Here is a 19,954-nt window from a genome sequence, read left to right on the forward strand (position 1 = left end):
CATTTATAATCCTCCAAAACTCTGGAATCACTGGATGAGGAGGACTGGAAGATAATGGTCATTACCTGCACAATTTCAACTCTCAGTACCTTAGGATACATAATCCTGGATTTAGTGACATTAGCCTTTGTAGTACCTCCCTTTTTTTAATCAATGTTAGCTTTTTCTATTTGATGTTTGCATTTGTCTTTACAAAGGAACCAGCTGCCAAGTACTCGGCTATTACTTCTGCTTCCGTGTATAGATCTGTTTGTTTCCTTATCAGCCTTCCCCTATTTGTACTACTAATGTAGTAAGACCTTTTGATTCCTTTCTTTTTGGCTGTCAGTCTACTCTCATATTCTTCCTTTCCCTTATTCTTCCATTTCTTTTTCTTATTTCTCTTTAATTTATTCTCACTTGTGTGTTAAATGTCACACATTCCCTTCTCAGCTCTTGAAGGAAAAGATTCTGAGTTAGGCTTCCCTATCTCCCTTTCGTTGGAATGCACCTGTCCCCAAACCACCAGTTCTTTAAATATTGCTCTTAATCAGCAATAGTTTTGTGATTCCAGTTTACCCTAGCCAGATCCATTTTCATCTTGCTGAAATTGGTATTTTTCCACACAACTATATTGCCTTTGTTGTTATCGTTCTTTTCCATAGTTAATCGAATTTTTACATTATGATCAGCGTTCCCCTAATATGCCCCACTGTCACATTCTGCTTGCCTCAAATTTTTCTGCCAGAGCCTAATCTAGCTCCCCCTCCGCCCTCATCAGACTGGTAATAGTGACAAAAGTTCTTACTAAAAAGCTTTCTTTCGCCCGTGGCACCGCTTACATTAAGATTAACCCAATCTGTATTGGGATGCTTGAAGTCATCATTTATTACCACAGTTCTGGTTCTAACTTTCTACCTCCTCTCTATAAATTCGATTAATATTTACTCCTTCCCTACCCCCTCTTTTGGAGGTACGAATATTAGCAGAAGAATCAACATAAAATGTGCCCTGTTGAGGGAAGGAAACAACCGCAAATAAACCTTCCAGACAAAATTCTGGATTTTAATTTGCACGTCTAAGGGGAGTTATTGAAAGCTCTGAACTTCAGACCGGGGCTCCGGTAAACACTGCACCTCCTGGATTGGATCCGCTCTCCACTGCTGGGAAATGGAGCTTTCCCTCCTGCCCTGGGATCTCCCACTGGGTGCAGGCCCCTCAGCCGCTGGTGCAGGCGGCAGACGGGGCGTCCTGCCAGCTTCCCGGGGGCGGGGCCTCCGCCGGGGAAGTCCACGACAGGGGGGCGGGGCTGACGGAAGGGCCGGCGGTGGTTGTCCCTGGGCCGGAGCGGCGGCGGACGGTAGGTTGGTGCGGGCGGGGCCCGAGCGGCGGTCATTACGGTTCAGCTGAGCGGCGGCCTTGGCCGCCGCCTGTCCCACGGAAACTAATGGACTTCTGTGGGCGGTGCCGACCTCTTTCCAGAACCTTCCCTGCCGTCAAAGGTCATTGGCAGCATGAGTGCGCAGGTCTGACCCCCCCCCCCCCCCACGGGACAGACTGACCCACACCCCCCCCCCCCCTCACACACCCGGGACAGACTGACCCACCCCGGGTCAGGCTGACTCCCCTCCACAAACCCAGGACAGACTGACACCACCCCCGCCCAAACATGATAGTGAATGAGGTTTATTTGTCCCAAAACATTCTGACCATCCCACTCCCTGCTTTCCATATATGGTAGATAGATTTATTGACCACCTTCTCCCCCAACCCCTGCTGCCAGAAGTGACTGACCACCACCCCCACCCCACACACCCCCCCCCCGCGCCAGACCCCCAAATGTGATAGTGGGATGGGCTAACTCATCCCAATACCCAGCGGTGGGACATTCTGACTGTCCCACCCTCTGCCCTGCACATGTGGCAGATAGATCTATTGACCATCCCGACCCCCACCCTGCCAGCCCCCCCAAACATGACAGCGGGATGGGCTAACTCATCCCAACAGCAGGACATTATGATCGTCTCACTCCTTGCCTGCCCTCCATATGTGATCTGTTGACCACCTCCCCCCCCCCACCGCCAGCTTGCCCCTCCTACTAGCCCCCTAAATATGACAGCGGGATGGGCTAACTCATCCCAATACTTAGCAGTGGGACATTTTGACTGTCCTACCCTCTGCCCTCCATCTGTGGCAGATAGTGACCCCCACCCCTGGTGGGCTGCGAGACAGTCTCTCACCCGCATTTCCCATGACAGATAGTGGGACAAACTTCCTGTTCTCCAGCCTTCCCCAACTTGCATCCTCAATCCTGCGGAAACTGGGGCATAGTCTGACCCTGTTAGCGTGGACAATAGAGCAAACTTTCCACCCCCTCACCCCTTCACGTCAAATGGGCGTGGTGGTCCACTTTATGGAGAAGTAGGGAAATTGTGCTTCTTCCTAGGGCTGTGAAACACAGTATGTGGAAATAGGACCAGTGTGAACAACAGTATGAGGAGCTAAGATAAGAAAGAGACATGAGACTGAGTTAAGTAGTTAAGGGAACAGGATGGAGGTAAAGATCCTGTTTTTCCATCATCTTGGATCTCCATGCCATTGGACAAGATCTTCCTCTCTGAAGACTGCCTACTGGCTAGTGTGCAATGGCTTTCACATGTTAAAAGAGATTTCACACAGGCATCTTCAACTACTCAAACCTAGTGTGGAAGCAAGTCATCCTTGCTAAGGGACAGCTTAAGAAGAACACCTCCCAAGAGGTTATTGTTGTCATTCTCAGCCCACTGCATTAGCTGTGTGTAAATTATGCTATTCACCCTGTCAGTCTTCATGATCTATCCTCAATTTTCCTTGTTACTTGTCAGGTATTGCCCCTGCATCATACCCCACTCCAAATCCTTTGTGTGATTAAAATACTCTTGCACTCTGTGTTAGGTGTAAGACTAGTGTTACTGAAATGATGAAATGTGTTCAACTTCACCATGCATTGTTTCATGTGGGATATTAGGTCTCCCATCATCTGAATGCAGGTTATCCCTAGCTGTCCGCACATTTAGTCTCCCAACTTTGCCCGTCTGTGACATCTAGTTCCCTGCATTGCCTTGTGTCCAAAATCCAGCCTGTGTGCCCTAAACTGCTCTCTATATTGAATCCCTGTTGTATCTTCTGCCTGTAGTCACTGATTGTGATGCTGTGTGGGGACTTCTGAACTATCCGTATCTGTTGTATCGGACATCAGACCTTTACCATGGCATCTAGATGCTGTTTACATTTTGTACGAAGGTAGATATTTTGCTGCAGTATATTATTTAGTTGATATGGTCTGTTAGATTTGATTAATGTTAGGGCAGCTGCTAAGGCTAATGCCTTTTATTAACTGGTATAATAGAACTCCGATAATCCGCTATTCAGAAATCCAAATGGATCAGCATCTGACTCACCAGATAACATTTGCTGCACTCTCTACCGCCTTGCAGAGGTCCTGATTCTCAAGCTCCATTTCCACTTGCTGATACCCTCCCTTTCCACTATGGGGGACCTAGTTCCCGTGTTCCCTTTCCACTCCCAGGGGCCCTGGTTCCCAGACTGTCTTTCCATTTATGAAGACCCTGGTTCCTGGACTCTCTTGCCACTCATGGGGGCCCCATTCTGACTCACCAGGACCCTGTTTCCTATATTCACTTCCACTAGCTAGGGCCCATGTTCCTACACTCCCATTCAACTCACTGGGGCCCATTTCCCACACACTTCAAACTGACCAGGGTCCCATTTCCTGCATCTCCATTAATCTTGATTCACTGGGAAGTTTATTATGCTATAGAAAATATGAAAAAATAATTTTTAAATTTATAAGTGCATTAATACAAATAATACCCAATAGCCCAGAAAGTCTGCTTGTCTAGCACCACCAAAGTCCTGAGTGTACAGATTTTTGTGTAGCATGTTTAATGTTTGTCACTTTTCTAGTGAGTTTTAAAACGCCTGTTATGGCATTACAAAGCTGAGACGATGAAAGCTCTGTAACTCATATGAAATAAAAATGGATCTCACATACAGCTACTGCAGGAGCCAAGATTAGAAAATTTCAAAGGGCTCCACACATCTACCAATTACTATTCTGAAACTGAAATCATAAGACCTTTGTGTTTACAGCCTCAAATCATATGAATGTGATGGAGAGAAAAAGATAAGTTAAACCATTGAGAATATCTTGCACAGTAATTGGGCAACTATGTATCGTGATTTCAATATACTGTCTCGCTCTCTAACATTTAAGAATCTTCAGAGAGAGTCAGAACAACTTTTTTTTGGTACAATTTTAAAAAAAAATGTCCTGTACTAATCTAGCATAAAATAAATGTGGAAGTTCTTTTCTGACTCCTCAGCCAAGTGTTTGCAGCAAACTCAGGTTTATTGTACAAGCTAGCAATTTGTTTCAAATGTTAATGAACCTCGGTGAAAAGGAATTTCCTGTCCACTTAACCCAATCTCTTACAGACATGCATTGGTTTTTCCAGACCTATATAACTTGGTCTATCCTTCTGGGCATCCTGACAGGATATACTGGTACACATACTTTTGTGGTAGTGTCATGTCACTGATTATATCTCACACTCTGGGGACTCATGCACAATGACAATTAGGTCCCTTAACAGTTCAATAGACTTTTATTCAGAAGCTTTTAGACGTACAGGTGCTTGACATTGCCCTTGCCAATTTGCATAACATTATAACATGGTAAAAACTACATGCCAGATGTGAGGTTCTTGCATCAGATCTAGATCTGCTTGTAGTTATTTCTTCTTTATCCTAAAACTCTAATGATTATGTAAATCTTTATTTTGTTCATTAACTTGTGGACAGTTTCCCTGATGCCTTCAAAACAATTATCAAAGACCCCTGTGAATCTAAGTAGTTACTTCTTTGCACATAGCCACCACTACTAATAACAATCTTTTGTTTATGAGAATGTATCCAGTTAGATTTCTGTCAGCCGATCCCATAAGATTCTAACTTATAGCTGAAAGACTGAGTGAAGATAGCTCGGGATCAACAGACTGATGCATTACAGCTGAGTACTTTTTTCATTAGCTGACTCTGTCATTGGGTGTTTGGCCTTTTCCGAGACTCTGCTGGATTCCCTTGTAACTGTTGAGGGTTATTTTTAAATTTTGTTATCAATGTATTTTAATGGAAAGGAAACACTTGAGGAAACTCTATAATAGTCAGGTAATCCAGTTGCATTTTTGTATTACAGTCAGAAGTTTAAAAACTGTCTTTCTGAGAACCACTTCCTGAACAGATGCATTTATCTCTGCGTGTACTAAAACTGGGGTTGTGCAACGTGCCCTCTTCTTGTGGTACACTTGGTTCCATGTGCATATGGTTGGAAGATCTGCCCTTACATTGTGCTTAATTATGCCTGAGATTGGAAAGGGAGCAAATTTTTAAAAGAATGTTGTCTGAGAGAATGTAAATATAACTGCTTTGGTGGAAGAGTAGACTTTCATTGCAAGTTTGTTTTATCTGTTTTCTGCAGCATGAATGCAACACATCTATAATGAAGATTATAAGATGATTACAGAAGCTGAAAATTATATCTTTTACCAGCTTTCTTAGTGCTGTTGTGAATCTTCGACAATGTCATTGCCAGTGCTCCCAGAATCATGTAGCCATATCCTAGCTGAGCTGGACTCTCTGGATCCCCTGTTATCTGCTCTAAGACTAGATTCAAACAGGCTGAAGGTGAGTGAGAGAAGGATACTTTCAACACTTGCTGTAACTAAATTAGAGGGGTGATGTTTTTTATTTTTGTGGGAGGGAGCTTATGTGTATCTACTGATCCAAGGAGAATCTTGAAGTCGTCAGATTGTTCGATAACACAGAGGTCTAACTAGGGGTTTTTAGAAGCAGTCAAAATTAAAGAGCTTTTTGAAACAGACAATAAGATGAGATGTCTTTATTAGGCATATGTACATCGAAACACACAGTGAAATGCATCATTGTGTAGAATGTTCTGGGGGCAGCCCGCAAGTGTCGCCACGCTTTCAGTTGGTTCCAAGGGTGTGATTATTCACAACTAATTTGCGTTTAGGTCTTTCAAGGGACTAAGCTAACTTGTCTGCAGAATGCTGAAAAAATGGTGGGAATGTAGCACATTAATCCTGTTTCATCTAAATATGACTGTGTACTTTCCAAGTAGTTAAAGGGTGATGTGCCAAAATGAATGCACGTTGGTCTGCAGTGGTTTTTGTCTACTGTGTAGCCTCCTGATGCAAATTAGGATTGAGTGAGTGATATATCTCTTATTACAAAATAATTACGACTTAGGAAGGTCATTGGTTGAGAATTAGGGAGTAGGAATAAAGGATTTGTTCTGGTTGGTGGTAAGTAGCAACTGATGTTTTCCAGGGATCTGTACTGAGGTTTTCCTGAGTTTTGCTGGAGCATTTATCTAAGGGGGTTGAGATTATTTCATTACACTCTTGGCTTATGGATGGTGGAAAGCCTTTGGGTGTCAGAGGATGAATCATTTGCCACATTTTACCCAACCTCTGACTTGGTCTTGTAGCTACACTATTTTTGTGGCTGATCCAGTTGAGTTTTTGGTCAATGGTGACACCCAGGATGTTGATTGTTACTTGCCGCTCATCATCCCATGCCTGAACGTTGTCCGGGTTATGCTGCATGTTGGCATAAACTACTTCATTTTCTGAGGAGTTCCAGATGGAATTGAGCATTGCACAATTGTCAGTGAATATCCCCTCTTGAAGGTCATTAATGAAGCAGCTGAAAATAGCTGGGCCTAAGACATGATCCTGTGGAACTCCTGAAGCAATTTTCTTCTTCCTTTGTAAGAATTGTAAATTCATCCAGTGGAGAGCTTTCCACTTGGTTGGTCTTTATGTAAGTTTTTACACAGCTGTTGAATGTCTCACATGGTCAAATTTAGCCTGGATATTGTGGGCATTCACTCTTCCCTTACCTAGAATTAAGCTCCAGTTCATATTTAGTCCAAAACTATGAAAAAGTCTGGAGCTGAATAGTCCTGTCAAAGTCAAAATCGACCATTGATGAGAAGGTTATCAGTGACTAAGTGCCATAATAGCATTGGTGGCGACAGTTTGTGTCATTTTGATGATTGAGTGCAGATTGACTGGGAGTAATTAGTCAGATTAGACTTGGCCTTTGTTTGGTGGGCACGACACACCCAAGTAATTTTGCATGTAATCAGGTAGGTGCCAGTGTTGTAACCGTACTGGAACAATTTTGGCTCAAAACTGCATGATAAGGTTAGTATGTAACAACAATAGATTGACACATTCAGTTAGTCTGAATCAGTTGGGGAGCAGGCAGGTAGGAGAAAATGATGGAATTGTGGCCAAGGAAGTATTAAGACATTGATTTGAATGCTTTTATCTTTTCTTAGTGTACGTGTTTGTCAGTATCACGGAAATGGCTGGTGCTGGGCACCTCGGCTGGTGGACTTCATCTCATTCAGAAGGAAGGCTGGAAGCAGAGAATCATGTTGACTCATAAGGTGAGTATAAAACAGGGTAATGGAAAATGTGGAGGGTGGAGAAGTTTCAGATTCTTTTTAAATGTGAAGCTGAGGCTTGATTCCACCTTCAACGTTATAATTCCAAGCAAACTCATCACCAAACTCCGAGACCTGGAACTCAACACCTCCCTTTGCAACTGGATCCTTGACTTCCTGACCAACAGACCACAAATCAGTAAGGATAGGCAGCAACACTTTCAGCATGTTTATTCTCAGCACTGGTGCCCCACAAGGCTGTGTCCTCAGCCCCCTACTCTACTCCCTATGCGTGGCCAGATTCTGCTGTTACTCCATCTACAAGTTTGCAGATGATACCACTGTAGTGGGCCAGTTCTCAAATAATAATGAGTCGGAGTACAGGAAGGAGATAGAGAGTTTAGTGACATGGTGTCATGACAACAACCTTTCACTCAATGTCAGCAAAACAAAAGAGCTAGTCATTAATTTTAGGAAGGGGGGGCGGTGTACATGCTCCTGTCTGCATCAGTGGTGCTGAGGTTGAGAGGCTTGAGAGCTTCAAGTTCCTAGGAGTGAACATCACCAATAGCCTGTCGTGGTCCAACCACATAGACACCACGGCCAAGAAAGCTCACCAGCTCCTCTACTTCCTTAGAAGGTTAAAGAAATTTGCCGTGTCCCCTTTGACACTCATCAACTTTTATCAATGCACCATAGAAAGCAGACTATCTGGATGCATCATGGCTTCGTATGGCTACTGCTCTGCTCTGCCCTGCCCTGCCCGGGACTGCAAGAGACTGCAGATAGTTGTGGACAGAGCTCAGCATATCACAGAAACCATCCTCCCCTCCATGGACTCTGTTTATACTTCCCTCTCAGTAAAGCAGCCAGCATTATCAAAGACCTCACCCACCCCGAACATTCTCTCTCCTCTCCTCTGCCATCAGGTAGAAGATACAAAATCCTGAAAGTACGTACCACCAGGCTCAAGGACAGCTTCTATCCTGCTGTTATAAGACTATTGAATGGTTCCCCAGTATAATAAAGTGGACTCTTGACCTCACAGTCTACCTTATGACCTTGCACCTTATTGTCTAGCTGCACTGCACTTTCTCTGTAGCTGTGACACTTTACTCTTCATTCTGTATTGTTTTACCTTGTACTACCTCAATGCATGTAACGGTATGCAAGACAAGTTTTTCACTGTACCTTGATACAAGTGACAATAATATTCAAGTTCCATTTTTTTTTGAGGTTGGTGTGCATTGTATACTTGAGGTATCTGAGAAATACAAATGAAATGTTTGTTTAATCTTGCGAAATTTATTTTAATGCAAAGCTTTACAGTAGTTGACCTACATCTGGGAATATAGGAGCATTTATATTTTCTTTCCTTACCTGATAGTTTCTTTTGTAAAGGCAGTTCATGAGGGAACCGTACAGGTATCTGCCGCCAACTCTGTTCTCATTGTGATCTGCTCATTTTACATAAACCATTGAAGGGCTGTAGGAATTGGCTTACTATTCCTAGCTTAATGAGGAGGATAGATCAACCAGGATTTCTGTTGTTCAAAATATTCTCTTGTGGATGTTGTGTGAAACCACAATTGGGCTTGGCATCAAGGTTCAATCATTGGAGTATGGTTAGTTAGGTGTGAAACTGCCACCTTGCTGTTAGCCAGCAAGTGTTGCCTAGGTGCTCTGGTAGCACTTTTGATTTTAGAACATAGAACGAGTACAGCACAGGAACAGGCCCTTTGGCCCACAATGTTGTGCTGAATTAATTAAGGTAATGATGCCTAATTAAACTAATCCTTTCTGCCTGGTCATGGTCCATATCCCTCCATTCTCTGCAAGTTTATGTGCCTTTCTAAGAGCCTCTTAAATGGCTCTATCGTATCTGCCAATACCACCACCCTGACAGCACATTCCAGGCATCCACCACTCTCTGTTTTAAAAAAAACTTGCCCCGCACATCTCCTTTGAACTTTCCCTCCTCACCTTAAATGCACGCCCTTAGTATTGGACATTTCAACTGTGGGATAAAGATACCGGCTGTCTACTCTATGTCTCTCATAATCTTATAAACTTCTATAAGGTCTCGCCTCAGCCTCCACCACTCCAGAGAAAACAGCGCTAGTTTGTCTAACCTCTCCTTGTTGCACATGCCCTCTAATCCAGGCAGTATCCTGGTAAACCTCTTCTGCATCCTTTCCAAAGTCTCCACATCCTTCCTATCAAGGGGTGGCCAGAATTGAATGCAGTACTCCAGATGTGGCCAAATTAGAGCTTTAAAAAGCTGCAACATAACTTCCTGACTCTTGAACTCACTGCCTTGACTAATAAAGGCAAGCGTGCCATATGCCTTCTTTACCACCCTATCAATCTGTGCAGCCACTTTCAGGGAGTTATGAACTTGGACCCCAAAATCCCCCTGTACATCAACACTGTTAAGGGTCCTGCCATTAACGTAATTTCCCTTTGCATTTGATCTCCCAAAGTGCAACACCTCACACTTTCCTGGATTAAACTCCATCTGCCATTTCTCCACCCACCTCTGCAACTGATCTATATTCCACTGTATCCTTTGGCAATCTTCTACACTATCCACAATGCCACCATCTTTGTGTCATCTGCAGACTTACTAGCCTACCCATCCATGTTTTCATTCAAGTCATTTACATATATATATATATCACAAACAGTAGAGTTTGGAGTACGGATCCCTGTGGAACACCACTAGTCCTGGACCTCCAGCTAGAATGAGACCCATTGACTACTACCCTCTGTCTTCTGTGGCAAGCCAATTCTGAATCCAAGTGGCCAAGTCACCATGAATCCTATATATCATAATCTTCTGGATGAGCCTACCATGAGGGACCTTGTTGAATGCCTTACCAAAATCAATGTAGACAAAATTCACTGCTCTACCTTTATCGATCACCTTCATCATCTCCTCAATACGCAATCAAGTTAGTCAGATGTGACCTGCCCCACATGAAGCCATGCTGACTGTCCCTAATTAGGCCATGCTTTTCCAAATGCTTACAAATCTTATCCCTAAGAATCCTCTCCAATAGCATCCCTACCACTGACGTGGAATTCACTGCTCTATAATTTCCAGGATTATCCGGAATTATTTTAATGGGTGCACACTCCTTTTAAGGTCGAACCAGGTAATTTAGGCTGATAATTTATTGCAGTGCCATGATGATGCTGTATTGTTGCACTGAAGTTTTTCTAATGGAATATTTTAATAAAACCCTTAGTATTTGTTCAGAGAAGATTTACCAGGATGTTGCCCGCATTGGAAGACTTTATGGAGAGACATTGGATAGGCTGGGTTGTTTTCATTGGAACTAAGGAGGCTGAGGACTTACTGATAGAAGCATGTGAGATCATGAGAGGCTTAGGCAGGGTAGATAGTCGAAATCTTTTTCCCATGGTAGGGTTGTCAAAAACAAGAGGGCATGGGTTTAAGGCAAGAGGTAGGCATTTTAAATGGGATATTAGGGGTAAGATTTTACACAGGGAGTCGTTGATATCTGGAGTGCACTGCCAGAGGAGTTGGTGCAATCAGATACAATTACAATATTTAAGAGGCATTAAGACAGACACTTAAATAGGCAAGGCATAGAATGTTATTGTCCTAATGTGGACAAATGGGATTAGTGTAAATGGGCAAAAAGGATGGCATAGACATAGTGAGGTGAAGTTTCTGTGTTGTCCAACTCTATGACTATGGCAGTAAAAGATTGATGGCTTCATTCAAAGTTATCCTGGTGTCCTGAACAATATTCTTTCCATATCTTACTGGTTATTTATTTCACTTTTTGTTTGTAAGACTTCATCCACACATTGTTCAACGTGTAACTTCAAAAAGGATTGATCTGAGATTTTAGGTAATTGGAAGGACCTTTGTATTCTTTTGAACAGGAAAAGAAGTGGGAAAAGAGCATATAAAATTTATAACAGACTATTACGTAAATTTAGATAAATCTGATCAATGTCTTCACCTGTCTTAAAGATTGGATCCTAGACCAAAAATACAGATTGGCCTAAACCATGAGTTTTGTTGGATGAAAATATTGCTGCATGTTCCTGCCTTCCTTTCCCCTCTCCAAGTACATCAAGCAGCATTGTAGCCAAAATAGAAAACCAAACAATTTGAGCAGACAAAAAATGAGTGGGACCATGGAGGTGTTGTGCATCGCATTATGAACGATGTACATTTCTAATAATTTTTTGTCCTTTAGGAAGGAGCTCTCACTTATGTTGCTTGCTGTCAGCATGATGAGGATTTTGTTGCTGTATCTACTAGGTAAGCTCTATTATTATCTTTCATTTTTGCATTCTTCCTGTACCCTGTAGCTGCCTTTAACACTTTTCTATGAGACATTTCAATGGGTTTTTTTTGTTGTCTTTAATCTCGTTTTCATTCCTTGTATTTCTTCCTTTCATATTTCAAACTTTACTTAGCTTAGTTCGTGTTTTCAGTTACTTTGATATCTAGTTCAAATCTATAGCATGCTGCCATAACCTCTTTTAGAGATTATTTTAATTGAGAGATCCAGCATGTATTTTCATTGATTTTTTATGTTCATAAAGCAATAGACAGATCGTTCTCAGGGCTGCAACTGACACATACGTCACAGAGCTGGAATAAACCAGGAGGAGTAGAAACATATTTTTTCCAGTAAGATATTAAGCTTAGTAAATCCACAATAGTTTTGAAACTCATGTTAAATAGAGATAAATTTTCTTGCACAGTATTGCTATTTCCTGAATCAACTGTTAAAGCTCTCCAGTTTGATTAAGGCAGTTGCACTTACAGTGAGAAAGAATCGATTAAAAACAGTGACCAGGACATGGCTTAATGTCTGACTATTGATTCAGAGGGACTTGCCAATGAGAAACACATTTGAACAAATTACACAATTCATTTGCCTTAAAATTTAAATTGCTTAAGCTAGCAGAATACAACTAGTCCAATCATTGAAACTTACTTCATAACAGAGGCCATTTGGTCTGTAAAGGCCTGTTCCAGCTCTGAGAAAGCACTGTCCAAATTAGCCCACAAGCCCAACCTTTTCTTTATACACTGCAGTTCAATTCCTTTCAAATGCATGTCCAGTAGGCTTTTGTAAGTTTCTGTAAGATATGATTCTCTCTCCCTGTTGGGCATGGTGGTGGGGAATGGGAATGGTGGTGGGGTGAAGGTGGAGAGGAGGCATGCATTCTCCTCATTTTCACTCTAGGTTATGTGTCAGTCATTCTAAATATACGTCCTGTGGTTATTTGACCTGAACTAACCCCAAACCTACCCCTACCTCAGAAATGGAACATTACAGACCACCTCTTGCACTACCATTGGACTTGTCTCTCATTGTGCCTTTCTTATTTCACTAAGGTCTTGCTTTTGTACAGTCTATTTTTCTCACTTCACTGACTTGTATATTTTATTAAGTGTGTTGTCTGTACCTATGTGCCTGTGATGCTGCTGCAAGCAAGTTTCACATTATACCTGTATCTCACCGTACTTATGCACATGACAATAAACTTGACTTGCCCACGTGCCAAGGGAAGCAGCGTTTTCCCTCTTAATCAAAACCTTAGTTTTCAATACTTCCTATTGGGTCATCTCTACTTTTTAAATTTGAAGGGGTGCAATCCCAGAACTCAAATCTTTCCATAAAAATGAAGGTTCTCATCCTTGGTATCACTTTGCTAAACCATTTCTGTACCCTATCTCAAGTCTTGACATTTTTTCTAAGGTGTAGCACTTGGATTTGTACTTAATATTCAGCTGAAGCCTAACCAATGTACTAATTGTGTCTGCTATCAAATGAAATTTCCATGCACTTTTTCCTAGTTGCCTTATCAAGTTTCCCTGTCACCTTCAGGAATTGTAAATATGGCCCCCAAATCTGTCAAAATAATATTAAACAAATCCTGAGTATTTTGCTTTTTGCAACTGTTTAGGTAATTTGGTGTTGTCACATTGTTCCTCTGAGAGTGCATTACTTTGACACATAGCTCCACCACATTACCTCTTGCATATCTCCCCATTTCAGCAATGCACTCTGAAATTTCTAACATTCACAGAATTTGACATTTTGCTCCCTACAACAAGTTCATGTCATTTACAATCAAAACAATGTTCTTACACGGACCCTGGGAACTCTACTATGTGCCCTTTCTCCAGTCAAGAAAGCATACATTCACCATTACTTTCTGCTTCCTTTCCATTAGACAATTATGCACCCAAATTACCACTGTCCCTTTAATGTCACAGACTGACTGTCCAAATGTCTACTTTGTAGTACTTCGTCAAAACCCTTTGAAGTGGTGTACTGACAGCTATTACTTGACCTTCATCAATCCTTTAACAGCTACTAAGAAATTCATTGCAGGTGGTACAAATATTGGTGGTGTTGTAGATAGTGAGGAAGGTTGTCCAAGGTACAACATGATATAGATCAGCTAGAAAGTTGGGTACAGCAATGGCAAATGGAATTTAACTCTGACATGTGTGAGGAGATGCATTTTGGGAAGGCAAGCAAGGGGAGGATATATGCAATAAATGGTAGTCCCGGGGGAGTATTGATGAACAATGACTGTCAGGTACAAGTCCATAGACCTCTGAAAGTAGTGGCAAAGGTGGACAAAGTGGTGAAGAAGACATGGAATGCTTGCCTTCGTTGGGCCGTGGCATAGAATGTAAGAGCTGGAAAGTCGTATTACAATTTCATAAAACATTGATTAGACCACACTTTGGATATTGCGTGGAGTTCTGGTCACCAGTGAATAGGAAGGACATGATTACAGTGGAAAGATTGCAGATGAGATTGAACAGGATATTGCCTGAATTGGAATTATCAATTATAAGGAGAGACTAGATAGGCTGGATTTGTTTTCCCTGGAGTGGATGAGGCTGAGGGGTTGACCTAATTTATAAGATTTTGAGGAAGGATGGATAAGGTAGAAGGTAAAAATCCTTTTCCCATGGTGAGGCGTCAAAGACAAGAGGGCATGGGTTTAAGGTGTGATGGAGAAGGTTTAGTGGGTATCTGAAAGGGACTTTTTTTTTCACACAGAGGGTGGTTGGAACCTGAAACACACTGCTTGAAGAGATGCTCGAGGCAGATGCTCTCACAACATTTGAGAAACACCTGGACTAGTACTTGTGGGTAAATGGGATTGGTGTAATAAGAAGGCCAAAGGGCCTGTTCTGTGCTGTACAACTATGACTCTGTGACACCCTGGCTGTCCCTTATTCTTAAACCTTTACTTCTTAAAGTGAGAATTAATTTTCTTCTTGATGATATTTTTTCAGTTTTCCTGTAAATGATGTTAGAAAGACAGGCCTGTATTCACCAGGCTCATCCCTCTCCCATTTCTTGAATAAGAGTGCAACATTTAAATCACATTTGCATCTGAGGAGGAATGAAAAATTATGGTCAGAGTTGAAAGTGATGCACTAGGATATATTTCTTCTGAATACAGCTAACTTTTAACTGCTTATATGCTATGACAGTTAAAGAAATTCATACGACAATAACTTGTGGATAGAAATGTTTAGTTATAAACAGAGGTTGGACAAACTTGGATTTTTTTCTCTGGAGTGTCAGAGGCTGAAGGGGTGACCTTATAGAAATATATAAAATTATTTGAGACATAGATACGTTAGATAGAGTCTTTTCCCCAGGGTGTAAATGTTAAATACTGAGGGCATAGGTTTAAGGTGAGAGGGGGGAAGTTTAAAGGAGATTTACAAGGCCATTTTTTTCTTTACACAGGGAGTGGTAGATGCCTTGAATGCGCTGCCATGGAAAGTGGTGGAAGCAGATATGATAGCAATGCTTAAGAGGCGTTTAGACAGGCACGTGAATAGGCAGGGAATAAAGGGATATAGGCCATGTGCAGGCGGATGTGATTAGTTTAGATTGTAATCATGGTCGGCATAGACATTGTGGGCCAAAGGGCCTTTTTCTGTGCTGTACTGTTCTATGTTCAATGTTTCATTCAGTACTGATAAAGTTAGTCAATTAGTCCAGCACTGCTCCTTTTTCACCACTACTGTCTCCCTATAGTTATGTAAAGTCCTTATTTACTGGATAACTAGTGTATGTGCATAACATTGTATGGCAAAACTAAAATAGAAACAGGAATAGACTATTCAGTCACTTGAGAATTCTCTGCCATTCAATACAATCGTGGCTGATCCAAGCTTCCTTAAGTTCACTTTCCCAGCCTCTCCCCATAACTATTGATTCTTTTATTGATTAAGTATCTATGTATCTCAGCCTTGAATATATTTAAGGATTCAACCTCCATATCATGGAATTTTGGTCTAATAACCCCTTGAGAGAAGAATTCTTCCTTGCCTCAGTCTTAAATAGGCATTCTTTTATTCTGAGAATATGTCATCCAGTGCTATGCTTTTCTTTGAGGGGAAACATCTTCCCAGTATTTACTTTGTCCAATCCCTTAAGAATCTTGTATGTTCAATAAGAACACCTTCCATTCTTTGAAACTCCATTGAGCACAGACCAAACTTGTTCAACCTTTCCTCATAAGGTAATCTCTCAATGCCTAGGATCATCCAAGTGAACCATCTTTGAACAACATCTAATGATAATATATCTTTCCTTAAATAAAGAATCCAAAACTGTTCACGGTACTCCTAGATGTTGCCATGACAAAGGGTCATGGAAAAGCCATGATATGTGGGTCAGAGCTGTTGCAGAGAAGTGAAACCAAGATGAGGATGTTGGAAATGGCCAGCAAATCAGGCAATGACGAGAGAAAGAAAGAAATGGGTTACCTTACAAGGAAACTTGCCAATTCTGACACACAGAAAGCAAGTTATCTGAAATTATTTGATATTGAAGGCTGCAACATAATGGGACAAAAGATGAAGTGCTGTTCCTCAAGTTTGCATTGGGCCTCATTGACACAGTCAGGAGGGCACACACACATAAGTCAGACTGGGAGTGGGATGGTGAATTAAAGTGGCAGGCAACTCAAAGCTCAGGGTCACCCCTGTGTAGTGAATGACATTGGGAAGAGACTAGGCAAAAGAGTAGGTGTCCCATCACCAGGCACCTCATCTTCCGTCTGGAATGTTGCAGCCTTTGGGACTTTTGGTGAATTCAACAATTTCAGGCAACTTGCTTTCCCTGTGTCATAACTGGCCAGTTTTGTTGTTAATTTATCCACCTGTAATATTGACTCAGATTTCCAGCCTGTGCAGTTTTTTGTTTAATTTCAAACAAAGAGTACAAATCTGCTTTATTGAACTTCATCCATCTCTCTCACCAGCAGAATAACATGTTTTAAAATTAGACCATTAATGAGTCTTCATAATTAGGTAATACAGTATGCCTCTCATAGGATACGTGCTGGGTGATGCCCTATTCTGAGAGAGAGTGAGCTGAGGCACAGCAGACAGAATGCATGTACTGAGTGAAAGGACAAGTCTTAATGGGCAGCAGAATTGCATTTGTAATTGATGCATGGTACAGAGAGAAGGATTCTGTATATCGTTACAAACCTACTTCAGAGACCCATTATCTAGATAATGGATAATTTGTTCTTGGTCTGCACTAAATAACCCCATAGATGACACAGTCTTCCAATTATTGGTTTGTTTCCTCTTTCAGCCAAGGTCATGTGATTGTATGGGAGCTGCATCAAGAGCGGCGTGGAAAACCTGAGAGAATTTGCGTGTCATCGGAGCACAGAGGTAGACAAGTTACTGCCCTCTGCTGGGATACGACTGCTCTCAGGATCTTCGTGGGAGACAATTTAGGAAAAGTTTCTGTCTTGAAAGTTAATTCCTCAAAACAGGGAAAGGTTTGTATTCTTTTATTTATTTACAGTGATGAACAATTGCTGTGTAATGACATCCATTCCACACAATGTACACAGTGAAAAGTTTCTAAAGCACTCCTGACGGTAAACTCGTAATCCAACTGAGTTTACAAGCTAGTCGATCAGAGTTAATTCCTAGGTGTGCGCGGTTAGCTAGTCTCGGCAAGTGCACCACTGGGCTTCAAAACAGTGGTGTGCAGTACAGTGTGTCACAGCTCCAGCAACCCTAGTTTGATCCTAATTTCTGGTGCTGTCTGTGTGTAGTTTGTCTGTGGCCATGTGATTTTTTTTCCCTCTGGATATTCTGGTTTCCTGCCACATCCCAAAAACATGCTGGTTGTTATGGTAATTGCTACTGGAAATTACTGTGAGTACAGGTGGCTGATGATGGAATTGGTGAGTGGGAGGGATATTAATGGGTATCTGTGAGAGAATAGTTTACCAGGAAAGAAGTGGAGGAATGGAGTTGCTCTGTGAGACAGCATAGCATTGATGGGCCAAATGGCTTCCCCCTATGTTGTACAAATATTGAAAAAGAACATGAGATTTAAGGAGGTGAAAATCAGCACAGGTCCCTGTCCTGATTATTTTTAGTGTTTTCTGTTCAAAAGCACATGCATAAGAATGTGCTGGAAGATCTAACCCCCACATTTTGAAGAGTCTGTCAGGACTCATTATTATGAGTTGCTGAATTATGACCACTTGAATAAAAGGGTCATTGCCTTTAGAAGAGTAAGAAGCAAGGAGTTGGTGCTTATAGGAGAAGAAGGGAAATAAAGGTTGGTCGACTGCAAATTGACAGCAATGGGAACTTGTTGTGTAATCTTGGGCAAGGTTAGAGTCTCATTGGGTTGGAGTCATCATAAGGCTCAGGCTGGACTGAATCATGAAATGGGATGTTGCTTGACACATAAACATATAGGATTCCCTGATCTATAAATGTTTGAAAATGAATGTATGTGGACTTTAGTAAGGCATTTGACAAGGTCCCCATGGTAGGCTCATCCAGAAAGTTGTGAGGTATGGGATCCATGGAGACTTGGCTGCGTGGATTTGGAATTGGCTTGCCCATGGAAGGCAGAGGGTGGTAGTAGATGGAGAGTATTCTGCCTGAAGGTTGGTTTCTGCAGGGATCTGTTCTGGGACCCCTGCTCGTTGTGATTTTTTTTAATAAATGACTTGGATGAGGAAGTGGAGGGGTAGATTAGTAAGTTTGCAGATGACACGAAGGTTGGAGGTGATGTGGATAGTGTAGAAGGTTGTCGTAGGTTACGGGATACAGACAGGATGCAGAGTTGGGTGGAGTCCAATCGGAAAAGTGTGAAATGATACACTTTGGAAGAATGGACTTGAAGGTGGAGTACAAGGTTCATGGCAGAATTCTTAGCAGTGTGGAGGAACAGAAGGATCTTGGGGTCCAAGTCCATAGATCCCTCAAAGTTGCCACGCAAGTTGATAGGGTGGCTAAGAAACTGTATGGTGTGCTGCCCTTCTTTAGTAGGGGGATTGAGTTCAAGAGCCACAAGGTAATGTTGCAGCTCGATAAAACTCTGGTTAGACCACACATAGGGTACTGTGTTCAGTTCTGGTCACTTCATTAAAGGAAGGATGTGGAAGCTTCAGAGAGGGTGCAGAGGAAATTTATCTAGGTGCTGCCTGGATTAGAGAACATGTCTTATGAGTGAAGGTTGAGCGAGCTAGGGCTTTTCTCTTTGGAGTGACACAGGATGAGAGGCGACTTGATAGAGGTGTATAAGGTTATGAGCGGCATAGATAGAGTGGACAGCCAGCACCTTTTCCCCAGGGTGGCATGGGCAATATCAGAGGACATCAGTTTAAGGTCAGAGGAGGAAAGTTTAGGGGAGATGTCAGAGGTAGGTGTTTTTACACAGAGTGATGGTGTCCAGAATGCACTGCCGGGGGTGGTGGTAGAGGCTGATACAATAGGGACATTTAAAAGACTCTTAGATAGGCACATGGTTGTAAGAAAAATGGAGGGTTATGGGATGTGTAGGAGGGAAGTGTCAGATCTGGTTATTTTCAAATCCGCAGGTTCTTTCAGGAGTCCAAGAATGAGTTGAAAACAACTTGGTGCTTCACAAAGTTTTATTGGAAAAGTTTAAAACAAAGAAACAGTCACAGAATACATGACACTACCTTTACTACTAGGAGATGAGCTGAGACAAAAGGAACTAAAAATGAGCTAGGGCCAAGGGGGAGGAGAGCAAGAGAGAGAGTGATTTACAAAAAACAACACCTTTTATACCTGAGATAAGAGGTACTCCTTAGCTAACAATAATCCAATCAGAAAACCTATTAGATACCTGTGGCGAAACCAACCAATGAGAAAACAGATATTCACCTGATGGGCGAACTAATAAGCTAGGAGGCAGCCATACCTTGTGCAGCCACTTGAGATGTATTAAACACTATACATGTTAAAAAAAAACTACTTAAAACAATCGAATCCAACAGAAGGGTTAGATTGGTCATGGAGTAGGTCAGCACGACATCGTGGGCCGAAGGGCCCATACTGTGCTGTACTATTCTATGTTCTATAATGTCTACAGGACTGTGGCC

General features: G+C 42.0%; 1 protein-coding gene across 3 annotated transcripts in view; it reads left to right on the plus strand.

The window, feature by feature from the left end:
• Positions 1-1,266: 1,266 nt before the first annotated feature.
• hps5 (HPS5 biogenesis of lysosomal organelles complex 2 subunit 2) overlaps positions 1,267-19,954 on the plus strand; it is a 56,147-nt gene continuing 37,459 nt past the window's right edge. The window contains exons 1-6 of one of the 3 annotated variants that reach the window (XM_052029146.1): positions 1,320-1,339; positions 3,155-3,261; positions 5,519-5,724; positions 7,409-7,519; positions 11,755-11,819; positions 17,164-17,356. In XM_052029146.1, coding sequence (XP_051885106.1) covers positions 5,620-5,724; positions 7,409-7,519; positions 11,755-11,819; positions 17,164-17,356 — 474 coding nt within the window. In that variant the 5' untranslated portion in view covers positions 1,320-1,339; positions 3,155-3,261; positions 5,519-5,619. Of the gene's footprint in view, positions 1,340-3,154; positions 3,262-5,518; positions 5,725-7,408; positions 7,520-11,754; positions 11,820-17,163; positions 17,357-19,954 lie in introns of all 3 variants that reach the window. The other 2 variants (XM_052029148.1, XM_052029145.1) reach the window with 2 other exon arrangements.

Source organism: Pristis pectinata, chromosome 14 (genome assembly GCF_009764475.1).
Source record: "Pristis pectinata isolate sPriPec2 chromosome 14, sPriPec2.1.pri, whole genome shotgun sequence".
Classification (NCBI taxonomy): domain Eukaryota; kingdom Metazoa; phylum Chordata; class Chondrichthyes; order Rhinopristiformes; family Pristidae; genus Pristis; species Pristis pectinata.